Source organism: Megascapheus bottae, chromosome X (genome assembly GCF_031878675.1).
Source record: "Megascapheus bottae isolate mThoBot1 chromosome X, mThoBot2.hap1, whole genome shotgun sequence".
In the NCBI taxonomy this organism is placed as follows: Eukaryota; Metazoa; Chordata; class Mammalia; order Rodentia; family Geomyidae; genus Megascapheus; species Megascapheus bottae.
The window spans coordinates 7,194,582-7,222,433 of NC_143547.1; the positions used below are offsets into that span (position 1 = coordinate 7,194,582).

Consider the following 27,852-nt stretch of genomic DNA (forward strand, 5'->3'; position numbering starts at 1 on the left):
TTTCCACTCAGATTTTCTGTCACTATAGTTTTGTCCCTGTGAATGAAATAAGAATGTGAACTTTTTCTTGTTGGTTTTTTTTCAAGTTTCTTTTTACTTGCTTTTCCAGTACTGGAGATTGTACCCAGGGCTTAAAGCATACCGACACTCTATACCTAACCCCCCCTGCCCAATGTAACCTTTTAAAAATATCACTGTTTAGTAGATGCACAAATTAGCTGGGTGCTGGGGGCTCATACCTGTAAATCCTAGCTACTCAAGAAGCTGAGATCTGAGAATCTGGGTTTGAAGCCAGCTTAGGCCAAGAGTTTGTGAGACATCTCTAATTAAACAACAAAAAGTTGAAAGTAGATTTCACTTAGTGAACTGCATTTCCAATTTATCCATGGTGTTAATTGTATACATAATTCCTTTTTAAGACTGAGTAGTATCGCACAGTATTGGTCTCAAAGATTATAACCCTTCTGCTTCCTTGGAGCTAATTACAATATTAAATTTTTAGTTTGTCCAAACAAGTGGAAAATGACTCACCATTAGACTTGAATTGTGACTTGAGATGATATAATTCTTGAGTTTTCTGTTCTAGATTTAGCTGTAGAAGTTTCTGGTACTCTCTCTCTTTTTGAAGTAGGTGTTCCAAAAGTCTTTAAAGAAAAAAAAAACAGGAATTATTCAGAGAAAATCCAATACTATCCAGTTATTGAACATTAGAGATTGCTTTTTTTTCTTTTTTTAAATTAAATTTTATTGTCAGGGTGATGTACCAAGGGGTTACATACTTAAGGTAGTGAGTACATTTCTTGTCGAACATTGTTACTCCGAGATTTTTTTTTTAATTCGTAATCCTAACAGTGAACCAACCCACAGACAGAAGCAGATATATCATTTCAGCTTGTATAGACAAACCTTCCTTGCGTTTTTTTTTCCTTCCAGTGTATTTTTTTGCAATGGACTGAAACTGTGTGCTTCTGAAATCATATGTAAACTCCAAGCTATACAAGGTTGGGGCTTCTGGAAGCTACTCAAATGATTATCCCCTTCAAGAAGGGACGTCAGTGATCTTAGCCTGGCGCCAGTGGCTCAAAAGCTCACGAGACAGTGCACACTCCTCAGTTCAAACCCCATGTCTGACACTTGCACTAAAAAAAGAAGTGACCTCCGGAGTCTTCCCCTTCTTCCTCCCAGAGGGAGCTAAACCAAGGAGACTGCTGCTGAGCTAGGAGCAGGGGCGGAGGAGCAAAGTGGCTGAGTACTTAATGCAGAGCCAGGACTGCTCCTTGCCATCTGTGGGTTGTATCTTTTCGGCCTTATCACACTTCTCAGAGTAAACTCTATTCTCTTCCATGCCTGGTTTTAAAGCTGACATAACAGGACCTGAATAATGAGTTCACCTAGAGTACACAGGCTGACCTGGAGTGAACCATCAGGACAGCCTCCTGACATCCAGTTTACCTGTGGTCATGCTAGGACAGAAAAGCAGGTCTTGGCACAGCTGAGCCTCCAATTGTGCCTCCTGTCCCCATGCCAGCTCTGGTAGCACAGCTAGGGGGCAGGGTTGGCAGATCTGAGCCTTAGCTTTTTTTCCTTGCTTCCTGTTCCTAATATAAAAATCAATTTGTTCTATCTGCATGCCATTTTAATCTATTTATATCATCTGTGTTAGTGAACTAGGAAATATAGCACTCAGCTTTAAATTACTGAAGTTAATTATTGACCTTGCCCTGAAAAAAATCACTGCAATAATATGTAAACAGATAAGAACATAGGGTCTCCTGGGGTTAGTCAGTGGCCAAAACGGCTACCTTGGATTTTGCATGTAAAGGGGCTGTACAAATGAATCTGGTTTGTCCCTCATGACACACCATTTTGTTCAACAAGAGCCACCCTTCAGCTCTGGCCTCAACCATACAGCCAAGGCCTCTCCCCCAACAAGCACGCTCCATGTTTATTAGCCATTTGCGTTCATATGCTGAGTGATGTTTAACCAATTATTGAGACTAGAAAATAAATGAAGAGTGGAGAGGAATGACCTTTGAATCCATACGTAGCATGGCATGCATTGGGTCATTACAAATGGTACTGGGAAGAAGTTTTGAAAGAAGGCAAAACTCAGAATTATGAAGGCAAAACTCAGAATTATGTGCTCGTACTGGGACTTGAATTCAGGGCCGCATGTTCTTCGTAGCTTTTTTGCTCAAGGGTAGCATTACCACTTGACCCACAACCCCACTTCTGCGTCTGCCTTTAAAATGCCAGATTTCTGTCTGGCCTGTGGCCAGACACACTAAATTCTGATTCCTCATATTAAAGGAAAGCATTCCTGGGGCCTCCAGCCTGTAGCAATTCTAGCTACTTAGGGAGCTGAGCTCTGAGGATTACTGAAGCCAGTCTGGGCAAGAAAGCCCATGAGACTCATCTCCAATTTGCTTTCAAAAGGCTGGAAGTGGAGCTGTGGCTCAAGTGGTAGACCACTTGCCTTGAGCATACCTAACTTCAATCCCCAGGAGCAGCACCACAAAAGAAAAGAAAAAGTTCATTATTACAATTTTATAAACCTACACATAATATCTTTCAGATATTGAGATAAACTGATATGTCAAAGTAACTATAGTCATTCTTTCATGCAGTTATTCAGCTAGTAGATGCTGGGAAAAGTTAATAATCATGGAGATGATAATACAGCAAGAACAAAGAGTAATATAACCAGGTGGCTCTATTCCAAGTAATAATGGGTTGAAAGGTATAAGAAAGTAAAAGCATTGTAAAAGTTCAGAGATGAAAGATTTTGAGTGGTCTAAGTGATCAGACAAGTTAAGTAGATTACTGAATAAAAGATTAAATACACAGTGAAAAAAATTCATCACTTTGTACTGGGTGAGTGAATTATTAAAGAAAAATTCATTTTTCCATTTTCTTAGAAAAAAATCATTTCCCTTTTCTCAATTCATATTTTGTAATGTGAAAACTGTTTTGAAAGTAAAAAAAAAAAGAAGATGGAATGAAGAAAAAAGCATTCCAGCATCCCCAGTTACAGCTGCCAATTCACCAATGTACCCTTCAGTTCATTTGTGCTAAGAATCCTTTTCTTTTGCCAGTCCTGGGGCTCAAACTCTGGGCCTGAGCATTATCCTTGGGTTTTATCAAGGCTACAGCTCTTCTATGTATGTGGTACTGAGGAATCGAACGCAGGTCTTTGTGCATGCTAGGCAAGCACTCTACCACTAGGCCACACTCTGGGCCTGAATCTTTTTTTCTTTTGGTTGATTTTTTACCCCGCTGAGGCTTGAGGCTCTTAACCAGCTATCTTCTGGTTCCAACCATCCTCGTTCCTGCTCCTCACCTGTGGCTCTCCTGCCTGAGAGTGGTCAGCTGGAGGCGCAGGTGCTGGAGGTGGGACTGGGTCACCTGGCCCACCATTGGACAAGACCTGCTTCCTCTAGATGCCACTTGCTCGGCTCCGCTGGGCATGTCCTCTGGTGGATAGTCTCCTTCCACTTCCTCTGGGTCCTTCTCTACTTCAGTCTCGGTGGCAGGCTCAAAGTGGGCTCGAAGCTCTGTGACATCAGAGACCACAGATACCAAAACAACATTTCAAAAAAGGCTCAGGCCTAGTGTAGCTCACATGCCAGGCTGGCAAATGAGGCAGTTCAGAGGCTGGCCTGACCACTGCCATACTGCATTCAAGGGATTGCTGATTTTATAAAAGGAGATGGCATGGCTCTGTGGTTTAGAAAGATGATATTCATTCTCTCTCTCTCTCTCTCCCTCTCCCCCCCCCCCTCTCTCTCTCTCTCTCTTTCTCTGTCACACACACACACACTCCAAGTTTACACATGGCAACACTGAAAATTACAGATGGAAGGAAGCTAAGAATAGTTTTAGCCAAGTACAACCTGGCCAAGGTTCTGCTTAGCGACTCAGGAAGCATTCAGGAGAGCAGGCAGTGACCCCTACAAGACCCCAGTGGAAAGGGAGGAAGAGATGATGTCCACAGAGTGTTCTAAAACCTCCACCACAGGAAAGAGGACCCTATCTCACTGCAAGAGAAGCTATTTTAACATTTCAAAAGGAAACCCAAGAAAGAGTAAGGATGGGATGGAGGTAGAGTTGAGAGGTAATGTGTATTAAGCGAGCACAAGACCCTGGGTTGGATCTGAACCATAGCCCTTTTTTTCTTGAGGTTTTTTTTTTAATTAGGGGGGGGCAGGTATCACATACTTGGTGAGGCTACCCTCAAATCACAATCTTCCCAACCTCTGACTCCCAAGTACCTGCAATTACAGGTATGAACTACAGAGCTGTGCCCTAAAAGGCAACAATGTTTCTATAACTCTTAAAGGGTGATTCGGAGAGAAGGCAGACATTTCATTGTCAAGTGTCTTGTAAAGATTTTTTGATGCTGGTCCCTGAGGACCTGGCAGGTGTCTGTCCTCAAGCTATATGCCCCCTTGCTAGCTCAGCACCTTTACTATTACACCTGGGCACATCATAAATGTTTCTTACCAAGGACAGTCCCACAAGAGATTTATGATGGCATCTACTTGACTGAAGGAAAAGCCAAGAGAGAAAAGGAAAAGCAATGTTTTTTTTGTGTTTATGTCAGTATGAGGGCTTGAACTCAGGACTTCACACTCTGATTTTAGTTTCTCACTCAAGGCTGGCACTTTACCACTTGAGCCACACTTCTACTTCTGGTTTTTCTTTCCTGATTGGTTTGGCTCTGAACTGCAATCCTCAGATCTCAGCTTCCTGAGTAAGTAGAATTACAACCCTGGCTACACTTCCATCTTTTTGCTGGTTAATTGGAGATGAATCCCAACGGACTTTTCTGCCTGGGTGGGCTTCAAACAGCAATCCTCACAGCTCAGCCTCCTGAGTAGTTAATAGCTAGGATTATAGGTATGAGCCACCAATGCCCAGCTGAGAAAGCAACAATTATTGACCTATGGAATGTAGATGTTCCTGGTCTTTGCCAGAAACCTCTGATCTTCACAGTCATGTACCTGGGATGAGAATGGTGACCGCGGCCTGTACCGCTCTGCGGATGATGTTGTCCATTGCAAACATCCAGTGAGGCCTAATCAAGTGATTTCTCAAAATTTTATTCACCTAAAAATCACAAAAATGGATTATTCCATGGATACTTTAAAAAATTGTTATATTCTTGGGGTGATGTACAGAGGGGCTATAGTTACATTCGTCAGGTAGTGGGTACATTACTTCTTGAACATTGTTACCCCTTCTTGTGTATTTCTCCCACTTTCTCTCCCCCATCTCCTCCCACCTATTGAAACCCTTCTAAGAAACATACTCTTCTTAATTCTAATGTTTTTTGTTGGTGGTGGTGTTGGCTTTTTGTTTTGTTTGTTTTGTTTTTGTTTTGGCCAGTCCTGGCACTTGAACTCGGGGCTTGAATACTGTCTTTGAACACATTTTGCTCAAGGCTAGCATTCTGCCACTTGAGCCACAGCACCACTTCTGACTTTTTCTGTGTATGTAGTAACAAGGAATCAAACCCAGGGCTTCATGCATGCTAGGCGAGCACTCTACCACTAAGCTATGCTCCTGGCCCCTTGTTTAAGATCCATGTCTCTAAGTTGTACCTGTGCTCCCCTGGATTTCTGTCTCTTGTATTTCTTCTAAATGAGATACATTCTAGGCTGACTTTAAGCACACAGGGTCTGAAATATGGGCACACAGTGGGATCAACCTCACTGAGCCCCTTTGCTCTTTTTTTGTTTTCTTTTCTTCCAGTTGTGGGGCTTAAACTCTGGGCCTGGGTGTTGTCCCTGAGCTCTTCACCTCAAGGCTACCACCCTACCTCTGGAGCCATAGCACCACTTCCAGTTTTCTAGTGGTTAACTGGAGATAAGAGTCTCATGGACTTTAGTGCCTGGGCTGGCTTTGAATCTTGATCCTTAGATCTTGGCCTCCTGAATAACTAGGATTACAGGCATGAGCCACCAAGCCTAGCATCCCCTTTGTTTTCTATTCTTTTTCTGCTCGTCTGGAATCTACTACTTGATCCATAGCCACAAGGACCATTATCAACCAATTATCCCTGAAGGAACTCACATCTGGACAGACAATTGGCCCAGTCACCCAGATGTGGTCCCTGTATTGTTTAGAAAGAGCTGTCGAAACATAAGAGTTCAGGGGTAACCAGAAGAAGAAACAAGAGTATTGGAGAATATGGTGGGTGAATTCTAGCATGTACTTTGAGGCCTGTTTGAGCACTTACAGCATCCTGGAATCCAAACAGGACCAGGTGAATCTGACTGATGGACGAGCTGTCAAAATCCAAGTCCACCTTTAGCTTTGATATTGTGCATGCCATCACCTTGTGCTCTGGGGAGCGGATAAAGTCTCTTAGGATCCCAATTATTTGCTTGATGTGGCCAATTGAGAGATGCAACTCTTCCGAACTCTGACCAAAAACAGACACAATAAACATGCATCATTTGCATACAGTGAATCTGGAGGGGGGGAGAGAAAATAACAAATGCACTGTGGGAAACTCAGCTTTCCACATACTAATACAATTGCAGGACTCCTCCAGGGAAACAAGGCCTCTTCCCTGTGGGGCTCTTGTGGTCGATTGTTCCTACTGGGTACACACCCTCACCATAACCGCCCATGTGAATGGTTTGACCCCTCATTAGCCCTCATAACTGACATTATCAGAAGCCATAGAAGGGCAGTGGGCTCTCCAAAAACAATGTTCCCCATCCAGATAAATAGGGACCAATTTGCCCCTGCTGTGTCCCAGTTAAAACTCAAACTGTTTTCCTTCGTAATTTCCTTGAATTGCATGTCCTCCCAGCTTCAGAGAGCAATCCTAGCCTGCCCCATAACTAGGGGTTTCCTCAGCCCTAGGTAAGGTAAGGGGAAGCCAGAGGTGGATCACCTTTTTGCTTCCTGGGCTTCCTGCTGCCACTTGTCCTGTATTCCACGAGGGGGCAGCACTACCCCGCCTATGCCTGAAAACCCCTTTGCAAATTCCTGTTTCAATGGAGTTTTTCTTCTTTGTATTTTCTTTTGTTTTGTTGGGGAAGGAAGGATGTGAGGAAATACTAGTGGTGATAATTGCAATTGCAAATGTTTTCACGGTGGTGCATGAAACCTATGGTCCCTGACAACCTAATGGGAATCTGGATAAGGATAGAGGGGTGGGGGTGGGTATTAGAGCATTCTCTCAGGCCAGTACCTGGGCCACACACTCCTGCAAGTTGGAAGCCACCTGGTCCTGCTCCTCCAAGAGGATTTTGTACAGGATGGATCGGCGCTCACTGTCCTTGCGCAGCAGAAAGAGACCTGGATCCCTGTCTTCAGGGCAGGAAGCTGAATTCCGCTCTTCCAAGGCTGAGTTCTCATCAGGAACACTGTGTGCAACATATGTGACAACCCCTTTATGCATGTGTTTCCCGTGTTATGCTGTGGGGGAGGGGCGGGGAGGAATACACCACAGTCCCCAGGCTCCACAGGAGGAAACGGCCAGAAGGGGCTGGCTGATGCATCATGGTACCATATTTGGGAGAGGGGTGGGGAGGGCAAGGGAAGAGAGGAGGAAGAGGGAGACATGAAGGAAGGAGAGGTTAGAAAAAAGGGAGAGAGGAGAATACACAGGGAGGGATAGGGGATGGGAGGGAAGCAGGAGGAGGGGAAGATGTGGGAGGAAAGAGGACCAGAAAGGAGAATGGACAGCTAGGAACAGCAGCCTTGCTTGCCTCGACCACCTGCTGCCTTGCACAAAGGAAGCTGAAGACTTTTTCTAGTCATCAGGCTTGTGTCTGAAGAACGCTCTCCTCCTCACAGGCCCACAGCAAAAGGACTCAAAGAACATCGATACCTGAGAAGGTGGCTGAGCCGAGGACTGGACACCTGGGCCTTCTCAAAGAACACATCCGGCTGAGCATCAGAGTCAGGGGAGATGGAGCCATGTTCGCTGCTGCTGCTGCACACTGGCTCCCCTGGTGAGGGCAAGGCTAGGACGCTGGTGGTTCCCCTGACCTCCTCTGTGGGAGAGAGCCAGACAGGAAGTGAGGAGGTTCAGAGAGGAACTGGAAACCCGCTGCAGGGCGTGCTTAGCCTGAGCTGCTCTAAGAGAGGGCACAGATCCCAGGTGGAATCCTGAGGAAAAAGTTAGCCTGGAAAGGGCCCTATGGGCAATATCAGTACATGCTGTCTAAGGCTAAGCTCCACAGAGCAAGTTGCACAGCCAGGCTGCATGGCTTCTGCCCCCGTGCACACGAGGGGAGAAGAGGACAAATGGCTTCCTTTGCAGAGGCTACTCATGGCATCACCAACTGGGATGTAACAGCTCCAGAAGGTGTCTCTGGGATTGGGCTATTCACAAGACAATCACTACAGGGAACCCTTCCCAGCACTACCCTTTACTCAAGGTCAAGATCAGCACAAGATGACAGGCCAAGCCCCCCAAACTAAGCCCCAAGCTCTGCATGTGGGAAGAAGACTTCTTGCTAGCTCTGTCCTCACAGTCCTCAAGGTCTTTTACCCAGGTGACAGGGGGTCTTAGTCACCTGTGAGGCTCTCTGGGCCTCTGTCAGATGATGGAAGGACATGGATTGGCCCTCCAAACCTCCTACCCCATCCCTGCCACACTTCACAAATGGACCTGACAGGATGCTCAGAAAACTGGGGAGCTGAGCCTTTTTCTGATCAGAAAAGCCCCAGGGTGCCCTCCCCCAAATCAAATAGGCAGGTCTCACCTGATGGCTTGAAAGCAATTCGGCTCTTCTTGCCTTTGTTCACTTGCTTTAAGAAGTTCTGTCTGAGTAGGTCATCGGCAGTGACGCGTTTGTGAGGATCGGGCTCGAAGCAGCATAAGATGAAGGCTTTGGCCTCGGCTGACAAGGCTTCTGGAATCTCAGGGTGAATCTTAAACATCCCTACCTACATTGGGTAGAGAGATGATGTATCAGTGGGCTTCAAGTGAAGTCAGGTGCATGCATCCATAAGAAAGCTCCCATACCAATCACCCCATGAGATGCTGGAGCACGAGCGGCCCCGTGAGCTCTTCTGTGCACCCATTTGCTCCTCATATCCAGAGGTAGACTCTACTTCTTCACCCAAGACCCTTGTCTGCAACTTTGCTTTGGGCAAGAGATTATGACAGCATTCTACTCATTTCCCTGTTCATTCTTCTGCCCTCTCCTATCGAATGCCCCCATTGCAAGTACCCATTTCCTAGTACTCATTTTGTTAGGCTGTGACTTAGTCTTTAAAAAAAAAGTATACTATCTCATGGATGCCATTATACTGCAGTTAATTCATTTAAAACCACTTGGGCATCACCCAGTGTGTTTACTTCTGGATTTGTTTTAGGCACAGGCAAGGATGCATTACATATGCTACAGAGCTAAGGAAATAAGGGAAGGGATGGGTGGGAAGGGGGGTGAAAATATTAAAGGATGACACAGATAAAGACATACATAAATTGTTTCACTAAAAAGCGAAACAAATCCAAAAACTTACAAAAAGTGAGGGGAGGAGTGGGTGAGGAGAGGTGGGTGAGAATGACGCAAGTGTTGACACTGACCAAGAGGCACTCCGTTCATAACTGTTCGATTGAATGCCAACTCCTTTGTACAACTATCTAATTTTTAAAAATTAGTGGCAGGAGCTATGTTGTGAGGCTCTCAGAACTTAAGCTTTAAGAAGTCTTCAAGCCACTGCTGAGGTCTGCATGCAAACTGGAGTAGATGACTGTGGAGAGAGCAGCCCCTCCCCTGCTGCCCCACAGTGAGGAGGAAGGGCTCTGCCAGGTAATCCTGCCCCGTCAAGCTGCCATCTGGATGCACCCAGGGCATGAGTGAGCCCAGGCAAAACTGCCAAAGGCTAATGGGCGACTCAGAAGTGATGGGTGACAGTCATTGTTTTGCACCTTTGGAACATAACAGTGGTTTGCCATGTGCAGGAGAGAAATGAGAGGGAGTTAGGCTTGGGATAGGAGAGCCTTGCACTAAAGACATACTGTTGATTTGCTAACATAAAGTCCCCAAGGGACCCCACATATTTCTCCCGACCACTATACATGCACAGCCCTGATCACTAAGCCACAAGCCAGCCAACAGACAAATCTGATCACTCTCTCTGGTCTCCTCCCAGCATGGTACAGTGCCCCATCACCTTTCCCTTAGGACTTGCTAGAATGGCTGCTTCAACTCATCCTCTGGCCAGCTAATTACTGTTCTGCTGTCCATCTTGTGACTCACAGGGGAGTAAGATTTGGTTCCAGATGTCATGTTTCACGGTGACATGGGAATGCTTCCATGATAAAACATGCAATATTCCTTCCTGTGTAATTGTTCCCACCAGAGGTGGCGCACTAATCTACTTAAGGTATCTTTTTCCAAGACCACTAGATAGTGGAGGGGTAGAAGCCATTCTGTCTTCTAAATCCTGCTCATGGCCAGCTCCCATAGCAGCAGCTGGCTTAACTTCCCTTGCTCCCCTACATGAGATCTAGGAGCTTCAGAGATTTTGAATTCATTTTCCCCAAATGTCCTTGACTAGCTGGGCATGTCCCATTCCCAGGACACTGCTCACTGTCAGAATGCACAGCTCCAGAGCTGTGTTCTGACAACAGTAAATGGTGGATAGAATCATGTCACTAAGATTTGCAATTCAGGGCACTTCTCCTCCCAAGTGGAGGGGAGAGATGTTAACAATACCCACCAGTACTAGGGTATGCACAGACAAAAAAAATGGAAAGAGATGGCTTCCTCTCTGCCTCTCAGAAAGAACGCAGCAGATGCAGTCAGCACCGTGGAAGCACATCACTTCTTATATTTCTTCAGCACTCAGGGCCTCATGGTTGCTTGGCTTACATGCTCAGCTGGTGGTCTGTCACTTGAACCATGCCACCAGCCCTCATTTTTGCTACTTATTTTGGAAAGAAAGTCTAGGCAAACTTCTGCCTGGGTTTGCCTCGAATCATGATCCTCCAGATTTCAGCCACTGATTCCAAAGCTCCTTTATCAATCCTCTGGTCCTTTGGTAACAAAGCACCACAGAAATGAACAGCAGGAGTGGACTGTCTCATAGTTTTACAGGCAGCAAGTCAGAAGTCAAAGTGTTGCGGAGACCAGATTCCATCTATCCTTTCACACTCCTATGCTTCTGCTTGTTGCAAGACCATCTCTGGTATTCCTTGTATCTCACTCCAGCCTACTTTCAGTTTGCATTCTTCCTGGATGCCTTCCTGTACTCATCTCCCTGTGTATGTATCTGTCTTTCTGCCCAAGTGTAAGTGACTTCTGAGACAAAAATCTCACTAAATTCGCCTCCAACTTTCAATCTTCCTGCTTCAGCCTTCTAAATAGCTTGTCATGCTACATTAGCACCCACTCTGTTGGTCTTTTAACTCAATTATCCCTGTAAATACCCTATTTCCACACTGCCTTATTGGGGGTTCTGGATTCCACATATCATTTTGAGTGACACAAACCAATAATAGTCCCCCTTAGGTAAGAAAAAGTTTCAGGGGCCGGGAGTTTGGCCTACTGGTTAAAGTGTTTGCCTAGCATGCATGAAGACCCGGGTTCAATTCCTCGGTACCACATACATAGAAAAAAGCCGGAAGTGGTGCTGAGGCTCAAGTAGTAGAGCTCTAGCCTTGAGAAAGTCCAAGGACAGTGCTCAGGCCCTGAGCTCAAGCCCAGGAATGGCAAAAAAAAAAGAAAACTAAAAAAGGTTTAAATAAATTCTAATTTAAAAAAAAAGAAAAAAGAAAAAGTTTCAGACATCACTGCCCAGGAGTTTAGTACATTTTTCTGAAAGATTCTTGGATCCCAGAAATAGCACAGGGGTCATAAAATATTAACTCTTGATAGCAAGAAAAACTGACATTAGATGGCACTGCCAAAACACACATATGTATTTTTAGAGAATTCACACAGCTAATTAGCTAATGCAAAATAAGAGACAGAAGAGGAGCATGGGAGTCAGACGTGCCCTATGGCTGCATTAAAGTTATGGCCTTATTTATCTGGATTTCCTAAATTTCACAAGAGGTCACAGAACAGACACAGAGCCATGACTCCAGGGTGAGTGTTATGGTTTTCCCAGTACCAGCTAGCCTGGGATGAAAACTACAGGTATGATCTTCAATCATACCAACTGGATGGATCAGATGGTCACTGATATGTTGGGGGAGTCTAGTCTGTTGCTGCTCTCCCTCCACCCCTTGCATTTGGGTTCTGTTGAGATTTTAAAGATCAGAAGAGTTTTGTTTGCCTGAGATCTGGGCATTGGAATTACTCTGGCACTTGGTGTGAGGGTAGAGCCCACTGAATGTGCTACACTCACCTTAACAGCATAAACCTGCACTCACCGTTGGGGCTCTTTGTCCCCCAACAGCTAAACCACCTAAATGACCAAATACATCTTACTTTGAACATGGCAGCATGAGGATCACCGAGCTCATAGAATGGGGGCCTACTGGTGGCCATTTCAATGATGGTGCAGCCAAGGGACCAGATATCAGCTGGGGCACCATAACCTCGAGGTCCTTGATCAATAATCTCTGGTGCCATGTACTGCAGAGTACCTACACGGAAAACCAAAAGAACGAAAATTAGGGATGCTATATTACTTAAAATCTAGGTAGTACATGAGTACATGGACTTAACTGTTTCATTAATGGTGGATGAAGCCTTGTTTTATGCATGAATAATGTGCTTGCAGCACTTTCTTCTGTGTGTGTATGCCAGACTTGAATTCAGAGCCTAAGCACTATCTCTGAGCTTTTGTGTATAAGGCTGGCACTCTACCAGTTGAGCCACCACTCCATTTCTTGATTTTTTTTGCAGGGGGAGTAGTTCTTCAGGAATAACAGTCTCTCACAGACTTCCCTATCCAGGCTGGGTTTGAGCCATGATCCTCAGATCTCAGTTTCCTGATTAGCTAGGATTACAGGTACAAACCACAGGCATGCAGTTCTGTGTCACCTTTTGACCAAAGATGAGGAGGGTTCCTTTCATATTGTAAAGGATGAATGAACCTAATTCAATTCAGTAAGCATATTTTAGTATACAGCAAATATAGGACAACTGAAATATGGCCACGGTTAAAAGGATCTAGTGGAGGTCACAGAAACAATGGTGGCAATAATGATGATTACATGTGCTAAGAGCTGTGACAGAGGCATGCACAGAGGGCTGAAAAGGCAGAGAAGTGCTGAATTCTTCCTGGTTTGAGCCAGTATGGCTGCATCAGTTTTGGTCTCTGAGAGGTAAAGACTAAGACAAGACTGGATGTACAAGGGTTACATTGGAAAGAGGGCTTTATGAAAGACAGAGGAAGAGGATGCATGGAGAATGTTAGGGTATGATGTAGGTCTAACCTCTGGGAAAGGAGAGGGAAATAACTGGGTATGAAGCATCTCAGTGAGCACTGTTGAAAGAAGTTTTCACAATTTGTTTCATGGAAGAAATGGTTTCATACGGGTTCTAGGACTTTTGTGAGTGCATGGGTTGGGAGCAGCCTGAAGAAAGTATGAGCTTACAACAAATTCGATCCAAAGGAGACTGGCTGGTACTGTCAGTGAAGTAGATTTCTGTGAAGGTTACAGTGAGTAGAAAAAGAGATGGGAGGACGTCTATGTGAAGCCTGAGTGAAGGATATCAGTGTGAAACATAGACAGAGTCCAGGAAATGGCAAGTGATCATTTTTACCTGGGTCAGGGCACGGGAAGAATTAACTAGCACGGCAAGGATACAGCCCCAAAGGGCAAGCTGTGTGCTCTGAAGGCTCTGACTTTGCACTTTGTCCTATAGGTTACAAACCATACAGGCTGCCACCGGGAAAGTGGGAACCAGAGTGACAGAAGAAGGGATTGCTGAAGGGAAAGACTCGAAGGGGAGTGTAAGAGAGGTCAATCAATGGGTCTGGGAGCAAAAGTCCTTGTTCTTTCGTGAAAGGAGGCATGAGGAAAGGAAAAAAATAAAGAGAAAGCACATGTGTGGGACTGGGAAAGTAGATGAAATAAGACAGTGGTTGAGAATAAGACAGTAAACCCACAGATGACCTTAGCCAAAACATAAAACCAACACTGGGTAAATCAAAGGAACTCTTTCAATAGCATACAATCAAAGGTTTCCTGAGGTTGGTTGGTGGTTTTTGTTTGTCTTGGTTTTGCTGTTGTTATTTTGAACTCAGGGCTTTGTGCTCTCCATTAGCTTTCTTCCATAGCCACTCAAGGTTAGTGCTCTACCATGTCAGCTACAACTGCACTTCTAGCTTTTTGCTGGTTAATTAGAAATAAGAGTCTCACAGATTTGTCTACTCAGGCTGGCTTCTGACCTTATTATCTTCAGATCTCAGCCTCCTGAGTAGCTAAGATTAAAGGCGTAAATCACCACAGCCCAGCTTGGCTGTTTTTGTTTCAAAGGAAACAAAAAGTTCTTCAGGTTCTTTTCCTGAAGATAATTTCCTTTGTATTTTCTTCAGGTAGTTACACAAAGGACTTGTCATTTCACAAAGCAGATTACGAATATAACATTTTCATCAATGCCATCCCTTTCAACATTCCCATCTAGTCCTCCTCTACCCACCCATCCCCTCACTCTTCTTGTTTGTACGGTACTCATTGAATTCGTGCCGCATTTCCCCCCTCTTCTTCTCTCCATTCCTTCTCTCAAAGAGCCGTCTTATTAGCATTTTTTTCATTTCTATGATCATTTTAAAGACTCCAGGAGTCTTTAACCAATAGAACACTCTATAATGATGGAAATAGATTCTATGGAGTCAGGTATAATCCAAAATAGTCCAATAAATCAGCCACATGACTACAGAGCTATTGAAATGTGGCTACTGGGATCCAAGAAATGAAATTTAAATTATTTGAATGTGTAACTGTATTTAATTTCAACTGACTCAAGGTCAAACGTTAGTTGGCTTGTATTAGTAAACACAACAGATCAATGGGACACAGTGACTTTGGTTTCAGATCTGAAAGCCTGACAAGGAAGTGTTTCAGTTGGTTGCAAAATTGTGCAAGATGGAGGGAGGTACTTGCACTTGCACTTAATGCAGTATGAGGAAATCCCAGAGCCCCAGGAAGTGAACTTCCGGTGACACAATACAGGCTGCTGCTGCTGCTGTGGATAACAGAGGGAGTGATGTTAACAGGGAGATGGTTTCTAACAAATGCATAATGAGTTAATTATTAAATTCTTTAATTAAAGATTTGACACTGATGTTTATTTCAGCTATCATCTTCCAGCTTTGCTCTGTGATGCTGTGTGTGGGATTCTAGAAATCCCATTTCTGCTTCAACTGCAACTGTTAACTGTTAATTAACGAGGGGGCACTAAAGAGACCCTGGGGGACAGGGAGGAATTTGCTGTTCCTGTATGCCAGCTATTCCCTGGACCCTCCGCTGGCTCCAGTCTTTTGTGTATGGGTGTGTCAGTCTTGGGGCTTGAATTCAAGGCCTGAGCACTATCCCTAAGCTTTTCTGATCAAGGCCACTCTACTACTTGAGCCACAGCTCTACTCTTGGTGTTTAACTAGAGATAAGAGTGTCACAGACTTTCCTGCTTGGGCTGGTTTGCACTGTGATCCTCAGATCTCAGCCTCTTAAATAACTAGAACTACAGGTGTGAACCACAAGCACTCCCTTCTTCAGAGTTTTTGTAATTTGTTTTTTACTCCCTCTATACTCCCAGAGCCAGTTTTACCTCTCCAGTCAGAGGTTCTTGCTCTATTTTGGTCATACACCTCCTCAAAGTTTTAGTTCTTCTTCCCGATATCTCAATCTCTTTCTGTCTTTTGGGGTTCAGCGTTCAAATTATTCTTTCCACCAAACTCTGAGAAAATAATGAGGGGATGCGGCTTTTCTGCCTTGACTCTAACCAATATAATTGCAAAAAAGAGTTTTTAAAAGAGCAAAAGAATATGTCTGCATCATCCAGTAGCAGAAAATAAAGATGCAATGGCTAATGGATCTTGATGAAATAAAATTAATTAATTAATTAAAATATAAAATTAGCAATGGCTAATGGATCTGGATCAAATGACTTGGTATACTTTTCTCATAGTTGGTGACAATTTAGCCTTCTTAATGATAAATTTAGAGATTTTCTTTCTGTGGGGCTATAGGAAGTATTGCTTTAGAAACAAGAACATAGAGATGACATCCATTTTAGTTATGCCTGTATAACAAGTTATCAAATTTACTAGCTTAAAAGGAACAAGTAGAGGGTTTGCTAGCATGTAGTAGAAAAAAAGTTCATTTTGACCTCACACAGCATCTAAAAGTGGGAATCCAGAAGTAGCCAGTTGGGTGAATGTGGCTTTGGTCAAAATGGTCTGGGGCTACCTCATCTGAACGCTGCACTGGGCTGTTTCATTTGGGTTAGGATCATCAGGAGGCTTTCCTTTCTTGCCACATGGAATCCTCCATAGGTATGTCTAAGATATGGCTTCCCTTGGATACAATGATCTGAAGAAAAAAAGGGATGCTCTCTGCTTTGCCTTTTATGGCCAAGTTTCTAGGCCACATACCATTACTTCTACTTATTACAGTCACTAGAAGTGAAGTCAAGTCTAGGCCACATTCAAAGGTGGGGATTATACAATGGAAAAATTACCAGGAGGTAGGGACCACCTTGAAGACTGGCCCCTTACCTGACTCTTAGCAGTTAATGGCTTATAGCGTATCTCCACATATTGTTCATCTGACTTTCACAATGGTATGTTGTTGGGCACTATCCAATAGAAACAGAAAACCAAAGGAATCACTGGACTACACACCGTAACATGACTCATCAGTGTAAGTAGATAAAGAAATGTGCTGGAGGAAAAAGCTGTCTCAGTAAGATTAGCAGAAATAAGACTTTCCAACGCTTGTTCACGTGTAATTATAGGTAAAGAACAATGATGGAAGCCTAGACATACCATTTAATTTACTACTGCATTGACAGGGTAAACATCCACTCTGTATACAGCCAACAGAAGCGGGGGGAGACAACCCAAGTAATTCAAGTAATCAAAGAACCATCCCCAGGAAGCATGCATCTAGCAAGAGATATTAGCAGGAAAGACAAGCCAGGCACAGAGCATATAAAGCTAGCCTACAAGAGTGCTACCCAAATTGCTGGGAGCTGGTGGTTCATGCCTGTAATCCTAGCTACTCAGAATCTGAGGATCATGATTCAAAGCCAGCCTGAGCAGGAATATCCATGAGACTTATCTCTAAGAAACTACCTGAAAACTGAAAGTAGAGCTGTGGCTCAAAGTGGTAGAGAACTAACCTTAAACAAAAGAGCTCAGGGACAGAGCCTAGGCCCTGAGTTCAAGCACCTCTACCAGCAACAATGAAAAGAAAACGACAACAACAAAGAATGCGAGTGGAGAGACAACTTGTAGGGCTCCTGTCCTCACCTTCCAGCAGATGGTGAGTAGGTAAAGAGTTGAGGGAAAAGAAGCTAAACTGTCTCAGAGGCCATGGCCTATGGCCCCTTCAAATGCCATTATGACTCTCTTTGTGATCTGGGGGTGGCTAGGAGAGGTCCACTGCTCTGGGTAGGATGTACAGAGACAGTCGGAGTCAAATACAATAGCGGTTAAGATGAGTTTCACAGGGGCTGGGAGTTTGGCCTAGTGGTAAAGTACTTGCCTAGTATGCACAAAGACCCAGGTTCAATTCCTTGATACCCTGGTTAATAACACGTGGAAACCCAATTCTTTCAAAGATTCCCCCTGGCTTCAATAACCTGTGACTTCTAAGTCCACATTAGTATTTATAATATTTATATGATTAACAAATGCTTCCATTTCAGAATCTAGGAAACAAAGCACTTTATAGTAACCTATTTATTCCTTAAACACCCTAATCATAGGAACTACGAGCATTTGCAACTCACTTATGAAAAAATAAGAGGCACACAGAGGGTAAGCCATATGGCTATAGTCATACAACAAACAACTGGTTGAGTCAAGATATGAACCACTCCTTGAAGTATGTTTGTAGCCATAGTTCAAACCAGAGTTCCTGTTCTAAGTTTTTTGGGTCAGTTGTGGCGCTTGAACTCTGCTCCTGGGCTAGTGCTCTATTACTTGAGCCACGGTGGTTTTCTGGCAGTTAATTGGAGATAAGAGTCTCGGGTCCTTTTGTGCCCAGGCTAGCTTTAAACGGTGATTCTCAGATCTCAGCCTCCTGAGTACCTAGGATTACAGGTGTGAGCCACTGGAGCCCGGCTTGTTCTAAGTTCTAATATCAGCTGTCTATATGAGAGAGATGAAAACATATGACCACATAAAGGTAAGCTTTTGTGCGTGTGCTGGTCCCGGGGCTTGAACTCAAAGCCTGTGTGCTGTCCCTTAGCTTTTACCACTCAAGGTTGATGTTCTACCACTTGTGCTTTTTGGTAGTTTATCAAAGCTAAGAGTTTTGTACATTTTTCTGCCTGGGCTGACTTTGAACCGTGATCCTAAGATCCTAAGTACTTGTGATTACAGGCATGAGCCACCAGTGCCTGGCTCAGAAAGATTCTTATATGATTAATCACAGGCACATGTATATTATCCATGTTAGACAACTCAACTAAAGAGGAAGAAAGCTTTGGTATGTGCCATAGAAGACTGAGCCTTGCAAACTTCACACTAAGTAAAATAAACTAGATGCAACCCCCCAAATAAACAATAAAAGAACCCCTAAACATCCCTACACCATATTGTATCATTCATGTTTGTGGAGTACTCAAAGCACACAAATCCCCTCACATAGAAATTCAATAGCTACCACTGAGTGCTTTTATGATATGTAAGTTATACTTCAAGAAAGCTGTTAAAACTGCCACAAAAAGAACAAGAGGGTTGGAGGTGTGGCTCAGTAGGAGAGAATTTGTTTACCATGCTTAGGCCCTGGGTTTATCCCTAACACAGCAAACAAATAAACAAATAAAAATGACAAACTGGAGCCAGGAGTTTGGCCTAGTGGTAGAGTGCTTGCCAAGCATGCAGGAAGACACGGGTTCAATTCTTTGGTACCACATACGTAGAAAAAAACTGGAAGTGGTGCTGGGGCTCAAGTGGTAGAGTGCTAGCCTTGAGAATGTCCAAGGACAGTGCACAGGCCCTGAGCTCAAGCCCAGGACTGGCAAAAAAAAATGACTAACAAAAACCACCTGTTCCAATCATTTTAGCATGTCTATGGCAAAGGTCCTTCAAAGGAACACAAGAGGGGAAGGATCTAGACCAAGCACTTGGTTGTCCTTTCAAAGAGCACATGGCCTCAAAGAATTAATGCAGCAAAGTTCCAAGAGATCCACCTGACCCAGAGTTCTGTACCAATCAGCTCAGATTTCTTTACAGAACTGCTGTGTTTTGTAAAGAGTAATTATATGCAGGGGAATTTCCTAATCAAACTGAGACATCCCCTTTCCTTATTATCCCCACAACACCCCTGCATCCCTTTACAATGCTAAATTCATGCCTCTCCAAGTCAATTACTTGGGAAACATGATATGTGATCATGAATTATACATGTGTTTTCTTTGTGATTTCTTTTCCTTCTCTGGGATGCTAATTATGAGATAAATTGTTGGGGGTTTTGTTTTTGAAATAACTCCTTGTCATTCCAAGGCCCCATTACTATTTATTGCCAAGCTAATTGGTGGCTTCCAAACAGGAGGAGGGATATAAGTCATTCTCAATTAGGGTTGTAAAATGCAAAGAGAAAAAGGGCCAGTGCTCTATGTATTTTCACATACACATATATGCATACCCAAAATGATAAAATCTAGATCCAGCACATAACTTTCTGTGGGACCGTTTATGGATCCCTGGAATGGGACCTTCCCATCTTGACACACATTAACCTCCTTTTGTCCTATAACTTAAAAAATCATTTTTGGTCAATTAAAATTCTCTTCTGATGGAGACTGGGTACCTAATGATTGACACCCAAAAACTCTTGTGCTAAATAAACGTCTTCAAAGCTGACACATTTTTCACCGAAAAATAAGACACAAACTCATGTCTTTAACCCTAGCTACTCAGGAAGCTAAGATCTAAAGATTGTGGTTCAAAGCTAGCCTGGGCAGGAAACCCCATGAGATTATTATCTCCAATAATCACCAGAAAACTGGAAGTGGAACTGTGGCTCAAAGTGGTAGAGCATTCACCTAGAGCAGAAAAGTTCGAGGACAAGCCCCACCACCAACAAATAATAAATAAATAAATAAGTCCCAAATAAGACACAGAAAAGCCTTTTCTATAGCTTACTACAGAGCTTCTCAATTAGGACAGCTATTTATAAGCCTATCATGCAAGACCTTGGGAATCTTTGTTTCTCCTTCAAAGACCATAAACTTTTATCTATTAAAAAGTCAGTACTGGGGCCGGGAGTTTGGCCTAGTGGTTAAAGTGCTTGCCTAGCATGCATGAAGACCCGGGTTCAATTCCTCTGTACCACATACACAGAAAAAAGCCGGAAGTGGTGCTGAGGCTCAAGTGGTAGAGCTCTAGCCTTGAGAAAGTCCAAGGACAGTGCTCAGGCCCTGAGCTCAAGCCCAGGACTGGCCAAAAAAAAAAGTCAGTACTTCTTTCCAAGGAGTAAAATTTTGGCTGCAGTTGCTTTTTTTCCTTTATTTAGTTTTGGTGTCATTCCTGGGACTTGAACGTGAGTCCAGGGCACTGACCCTGAGCATTGTTTGTTTGTTCGTTTGTTTTTTTACTCAAGGCTAGTGCTTAGTGTTCTACTACTGAGCCATAGCTCCATTTCCAACTTTCTGGTGACTTTCCAGATTTAAAAAAAGTTCTTGTTCCGGTTAGTTTAGAACCACAACCCTCAGATCACAGTCTCTGCCTAGCTAGGATGAAAGGCATGAACCACTGGCACCCGGCTATAGTTGCTTTTAAGTAACTTGTGAATGACCGCAATTTAGGCAGGAAGTTTAACTTCAGCATGCCGTGGCGCATCCTTTTTCTGTTCTGCTTACCCATAAAGGTCTCCGTATACGTGTTCACTCCTGCAAGACGTTTCGAGGTCCCAAAATCAGAGATCTTCACCACTCCACTATAGGTGTTTACCAGAACATTATCACCCTGGAGAGAAAGAACACTATCAAGTACTTAAAGACAGATTCAAGCAAAGTAACACCATGGAGTTTGGGACCATAAAACCCTGTCTCAAGAAGACCGGGCTTAGCCATGGTGGAGATGGAAATGGAGACGTCTTGCTAATCCATCTCCTTCTGTGGACAAGGTGCTCAGCACATATTGCACTGACAGCTCCTGTGACTGATATGAGAACAATGTCACCCGAGTAGCTTAGAAAGATCAATACCTTTATGTCCCTGTGCACTATCTGGTTTTCGTGGAGATAGTTTAGGCCTTCCAGGATCTGTTTGGTATAAAATTTGATAGTGGGCTCCTTCATCGGTCCCCATTTGGATCTTAAGAGAGCTGAAAGACTTCCTGGAAATAGACACAATAAAAGAAACAAATCTTAACAGTATGACAAAGATTCAAAAATTCCAAGATTCAAAAAATTGTAAGAGTTCAGCAGAGTACATCAAGATGACTTTTGTGTGCTTGTACTGGGATTTGAGCTCAGGGCCTAGGATCTGTCTATTAGCTTTTTCACTCAAGGCTGATGCTATTTGAGTCAGCACCATACCTGACTCGTTGGTGGTTAATTGGAGGTAAGAGTCACATGGACTTTCCTGCTGCGGAGGGCTTTGAACTATGATCCTTAGATCTCATCCTCCTGAATGTTGTGACATTTTTAACTTGATATTTGTCTTTAGTCAATAATTACTGATTTTTTTCATTTTTATTTTTTGCCAGCCCTGGGGCTTGAATTTGGGACCTGGGCACTGTCCTTGAGTTTTTTTTTCTTTTTGCCAGTCCTGGGCTTAAGCTCAGGGCCTGAGCATTGTCCTTGGATTTTTCTCAAGGCTAGAGCTCTACCACCTGAGCCTCAGCACCACTTCCGGCTTTTTCTAAGTATGTGGTACCAAGGAATTGAACCCGAGCCTTCATGCATGCTAGAGAAGCACTCTACTACTAGGCCAAACTCCTGGCCCTGTCCTTGAGGTTTGTTTTTGTTTTTGTTTTTGTTTTTTTGGTCTAGGCTACCACTCCATCACTTGAGCCACTGCATCACTTCTGACTTTTTCTGTTTATGTGGTACTCAGGAATTGAACCCAGGACTTCATGCATGCTAGGTGAGCATTCTACCACTAGGTTATGCTCCCGACTCAATAATTAATTTAAAGTTTTATCAATCAAGAATATTTACTCACTTACTCTTGCTCACTCTCAGGCACTATTTTAAGAGCTATACATAGATTATCTCATTTAACTCACCAAATGACCTACTGAAATAGTTGTTAGAATTTCATTAATTATTCCTCTAATCATTATAGTAACTATTATTCCTCCAACTTTATAGTTCATTTATTCCTCCAGAAAGCTGAGGATATGAAGTTAAATAATTTGTCAGAGATCACACAGCTTTGGATAGCTGGGCTCATTCAAACCAAACAGTTCAGATCCAGGAAAGTCTTACCAGTTATACTCTGTTGCCTACTGGTGAGGAGTTTGTGGCTAAAACACTTGCATATGATTTCAGTAACAATGTATCATTTTTCATTGTCACCTTTAAAAATCTGTGTCTCCTCTACCCTTTTCCAAAGCACCTTTAAACCCCTAGACTGCAAAGTACTCAAGACTAGAGACTCTCCTTTCTTCATCTCTTTGTCTCCAGTGCTGGTATTTAGTAAATAGTAACTATTTCTGGGTAGAATAAACAGATCAGAAATTTGGAAGGCTTGTATCCAACTCATCAGAAGAACTCCTAGTTTTCAACCTCTAAAAGGTCTCTCTTTTTTTTTCAAATGGTAAGACAATTTTTTTGTGTGTGCCAGTTCTACAGTTTGAACTTAGACCTATGTGTTGTTCCCAAGGCTCTGTACTCAAGGCTAGTGCTATATAACTTGAGCCACAACTCTACTTCTGACTTTTTTGGTGGTTAATTGGAGATGAGTCTCACAGACTTTCCTGCCTGGGATGGCTTTGAACCATGCCAGGATATAGGCATGAGACACTGGTGCCTGGTCCTGATAGGACTATTTTAATGTCCATTTTATTTTTATGAGTGATTTTAAGAATATGAGACTAGAAGACAGCAAAAAATATACTTACCTCCAGGTACCTGTTCCATAAATATCTTAATGTAGCCATTCTCTGAAACAGAGCCCAGGTACTGGACAATATTGCGGTGTTTGAGGTGCTTGTGCAGGGCTATCTCTTCATGCAGAGGCTGAGAGTACCTATTGTAGAAAAAAAATAAACCTGACATCATCTGCTAAATCCTAGGGGCTGTAGGGCTTCATAGCACCTCGCATCTGCCTGTTGGCCATCTTTTCCATAAATACTCTATCCTTTGGTTTTCATGAACCCACTCAACTTCCCATCTAAAAAACATGGGACAATCCTAGCTACTCAGGAGGCTGAGATCCGAGGATCAAAGTTCAAAACCAGCCCGGGCACAAAAAGACCCGAGACTCTTATCTCCAGTTAACCTCTAGAAAATGGGAAGTGGGGCTTAGATCAAGGGGTAAAGTGATAGCCTTGAGATGAAGAGCTCAGGGACAGCGACCAGGCCAAGTTGAAGCCCCATGGATCCCCCCCAAAACAAACAGGGATCAGGCTGTGCATCACTAATCTGAAAATTCAACATGCTCCACATTCCAACAATTTTTGAGTGCCAGCCTGACACCAAATAGTAGGAAATTCCACACTTGACTTTGTATGATGGGCTTCAGTCAAAAGGAAGGCACACTGAAATACATTACAAAATTAGCTTCAGTCTATGTATAGAAAGAGTATATGAAACATAAGTCCCATCTCGAGTCCCATCTCCAATAGACCTTATTAAATGTATGCAAAACAAGTCAAAATCTGAAACATGCCTAGTCCAAGGCATTCCAGATAAGAAATATTTAACCTGTACTAATACTAGCCATGTAGGGATGCTGGGGACCAAAGTACCTCGTGTTTCCAGGCACCAGTGGAGACACAGATATGTGCTCAAGGATTAGACAGTGGTTTCTACTGCTACCATCTCTATTGTTAGGGCCTGGACTCACTAACTGGTTTTACTTCTCTCAGCAGTTTCTCCTCCTCCCATGAAGGGTAATGTTGTAGAAGTTTCTGGGCTCAGCTACCCTCTAGTCTTACTCTCCAGACTCAATCTACACCTAATGATATGGCCATTCCGAGAATCTGAGGCTTTAATTCATTTTCCATCCCGGGAATGATCTCCTTTTCACAAATCACAATTTTCACAATAGCACTTCATTCCATAAATTCTATACACAAACCACAGGCCACATGACATCTTAATATAACCATTCTTATTATCTATGATAGAGGGAAAGATTTTTATGTATCCAACTTTTTATATTTTTATTATCTTTAAGTCAGTGTAACCAGTCAATATAACCATTTATAAGTACAATGCATTGAGATCAGTATAACCCTTTTATCATTCTCCCCTATCATGTCCAACTCTACCCATCTTCTTAATTTACCTAGTTTTATAGATTATGCAATGAATTTAATTCTCCCCCCAATTTTATTGTTGCCTCAAGTGCTCTCTACTATTCCATATCCCACATTCAAGCCATAAAAGGGGTTTGTTATTCTCTGAATGTATTTTGTTTTAAAACAATTCTGTTTTAATTCTACATTCCCTGCTCCACTGGTAGTATCTTAGGATCATGAACAATTGCCTTGTCACCTATCAGTCCCTACTACCAGCCAAGACTTTTGGGTGCCAAAGGTATCTAATCTTAATAAATTTAGGCAAATTGGGGAAAATGGTATCTAAAATCCTAGTTCTAAAATCCCAGGAACTGCTATGGGGCAGTGAAATATTTTAATTGCTAATGCTATCAAATGAAGGAAGTAGTATGTGTACAAGCCAGAAATTCCCCACATCGAGACAACTGCAACACCTCTATCTATCACAAGAATAGGAGTCAGAATGCTAGATGACGAACTCAAGAGCCCAGGCTCCTAGGCTTGTTTTTGCAGGCTCCTCAGAGAAGTCATTTATCTTCTTCCAGTTTTGGTTTTCATATTGATAACATAATGAAATTGGATTAGCTCTTTTCTGGTCTTGTCTTATGATTACGTAATCTTCTCTTATACTGCAGATGAATAGATTCATAAATGAATGGCCTTAGAGTTGCTAGAAATCATCTATACCCTATCCCCAGTCCCTCAGTAATATCACTTAGGGCCATTTATGCACATATCCATCAGTATTGAGTGTTGGTGCCAGCCCTACAGCTATGGTTCCCATGCCTGCACTCCAGGGATGATTATTTTTCATGCTGTAGTGATAACCATGTATGTAGATAGATTCTCTACAGAAAACACTCAACAGTAAACACTGTTGTTTAAATTTAGATGGGATATAAGTTTTCCAAGAAGGGAACACTTGATAAGGTTTAAAAATAATGTTGAAATAAAGTAACATTAATGATGATTAGAAAAAATAGCCCAAAATCCACAGGAAAGGTTGAGGGCTGAGTATTAAAAAAAAAAAAGAAAAGAAGAAAAAAAAGTCTGATTGACAAACTATGATTGATCTCTCCACAAATCTTTTCTTTTTTTTCCAATCTCTGAATTTTTTAACTTCCTTTAATTTCTGTAATGATAATCGAAGCAAATCATAACCATTTCCAATTGTTATAATGTGAACTACACCTCTAACCCCAATCATATTATAACAATTGGAAATTCTCTGGACACAGCTTACATCTTTAAACCCTCTGTGTGGTCAGTATAGGCCTGGGATATGGTATTAGATAGCAAAGTACATAGTTTGAAAGTCCCAACTCACTTGATGATTTTCTCAGGGATTTCTTTGATGGCTATTCGCACTTGATTGCTCAGATCTCGGCCTGCATACACAATCCCGTGGGTGCCTTTCCCCAAGACAATCCTTTCTCCATTTTCATCAAGATCATACTCATACTAAAGAAAGGGGGTGCAAAACAAAACAAGACAAAACAGGGTAAAAAATAAAGTGTGTAACTGCCACTTGAAAAGCCCTTGAAAACCCTGAAGTTGCACTGATGACAGTAGTAAAAGGAAGTGCTGTCAGAGGTGAGAACTGACATTTACGTGCTGCACTGAATGAATTTCTTAACTTGGAGGCTGCCTGAAGATGGCTAGTCTGGAATCGATGTCTGAATTATACCCACCAGGACATAAATGATAATCTTGGCTACCAGGACACAGAATGTTCTTAGTGAGAAAGGTCAGTACAACCAGAAATTGACTGCAGTCGTTGAGAAGAGGTTTGCCTTCCTTGAAGGCTGAAAAATCCCCAGACAAGTATGTGTCATTGTCCAGGCAGAGTCTCTGCATTCCAACGCCTAGGAGGGCTTGCTGTGCCCAGAGCCTCCTATGGTGGGTTGCAGTTTATTGTGGAGAATGGGGCTAAAGACCATGAGGTTGTAGTGTCTGGGACAATCCAAGTAGGGAAGATTAAGTTCACAAAGTTTGTGGATGACCTGATGATCCACAGTGGGGAATCTGTTTGCTATTATGTTGAAAGTACCGTGGGCCAAGTACTGCTCAGACAGGGTATACTGCAAATCAAAGTGAAGATCATGCTGTCCTGGGACCTAAATAGCAAGACTGGCCCTAAGACATCCTTGACTGACCATGAGAGCATTGTGGAGCCCAAAGATGAGATCCTGTCAACCACCCTATCTCAGAGCAAAAGAGTGAATGTCATGTCACAGGCATTCCCTACAGTGTAACAGGGTCTCCTTTGAAACCTATATCTGGAGCCTGGATGCTGTTCCATAAAGACATTTAAAATCTTGCTGGGCACCAGTGGCTCATGCTTATAATCTTAGCTGCTCAGGAGACTGAGTTTTAAGGATCATGGTTTGAAGTCACACTTGATAGGAAGATCCATGAGACATATTTCCAGTTAGCCACAAAAAAAGCCAGAAATGGAGCTGTGGCTCAAGTAATAGAGTGCTAGCCTTGAGGGGGGAAAAATTAAGAGACAGTGCCTAGGTCCCGAGTTCCAATACCAACACACACACACACACACACACACACACACACACACACACACACACCTTGCAAAACAATAAAAAATAGAGAAGTTATCTCACAATTTAAAAATTATAAACAGGGGCCGGGAGTTTGGCCTAGTGGTTAAAGTGCTTGCCTAGCACGCATGAAGACCCGAGTTCGATTCCTCGGTACCACATGCATAGAAAAAAGCCAGAAGTGGTGCTGAGGCTCAAGTGGTAGAGCTCTAGCCTTGAGAAAGTCCAAGGACAATGCTCAGGCCCTGAGCTCAAGCCCAGGACTGGCAAAAAAAATTATAAACACATCTGAATGTCAAGAAAGTTACAATTAATAGGCTATATACTTTTCATTTAATAATGTTTCTCAGGCAGAGTGCCAATGGCTCGGGCCTGTAATCATAACTACTCAGGAGGCTAAGATCTGAGAATCACAGTTCAAACCCAACCCAAGAACAAAAGTCATGAGACTCATCTCTAATTCATTACTAGAAAACTGGAAGTAGTGCTGTGGCTCAAGTGGCAGAGTGCTAGCCTTGAGCTGAAGAACTCAGGGACAGTGCCCACGCCCAGAGTTCAAGCGCCATGGCCAACCAAAAAAAAAAAAAAAACATAAAAATGTTTCTCAGTTGTTCATGCACTGATAGCGTGATCTTATGAAATGGAAGTCAATAAAACAATAGTCTAGCTCACCTTGTAGAGAGTTTCCACCATCTTAATGCTGCAATTTAAGACTGATACTAGCTGACCATGG

At 43.0% G+C, this 27,852-nt stretch overlaps 1 protein-coding gene, 1 non-coding gene and 1 pseudogene across 2 annotated transcripts in view; 2 read left to right on the plus strand and 1 right to left on the minus strand.

The window, feature by feature from the left end:
- Map3k15 (mitogen-activated protein kinase kinase kinase 15) overlaps positions 1–27,852 on the minus strand; it is a 91,651-nt gene that overhangs the window by 2,184 nt on the left and 61,615 nt on the right. The window contains exons 15-26 of the mRNA XM_090326454.1: positions 25,889–26,022; positions 23,179–23,306; positions 21,317–21,447; positions 20,970–21,075; positions 12,414–12,571; positions 8,730–8,913; positions 7,850–8,015; positions 7,208–7,382; positions 6,242–6,427; positions 5,004–5,109; positions 3,341–3,554; positions 532–644 (exon numbers count right to left, since the gene is read on the minus strand). Coding sequence (XP_090182580.1) covers positions 532–644; positions 3,341–3,554; positions 5,004–5,109; positions 6,242–6,427; positions 7,208–7,382; positions 7,850–8,015; positions 8,730–8,913; positions 12,414–12,571; positions 20,970–21,075; positions 21,317–21,447; positions 23,179–23,306; positions 25,889–26,022 — 1,801 coding nt within the window. The remainder of the gene's footprint in view (positions 1–531; positions 645–3,340; positions 3,555–5,003; positions 5,110–6,241; positions 6,428–7,207; positions 7,383–7,849; positions 8,016–8,729; positions 8,914–12,413; positions 12,572–20,969; positions 21,076–21,316; positions 21,448–23,178; positions 23,307–25,888; positions 26,023–27,852) is intronic.
- On the plus strand, positions 26,117–26,186 carry LOC150040441 (small nucleolar RNA SNORD49). The gene has a single exon (XR_016533939.1). It is a non-coding gene; the product is annotated as a small nucleolar RNA SNORD49 (small nucleolar RNA).
- Positions 26,185–26,816, plus strand: LOC150040442 (small ribosomal subunit protein uS3 pseudogene; annotated as a pseudogene).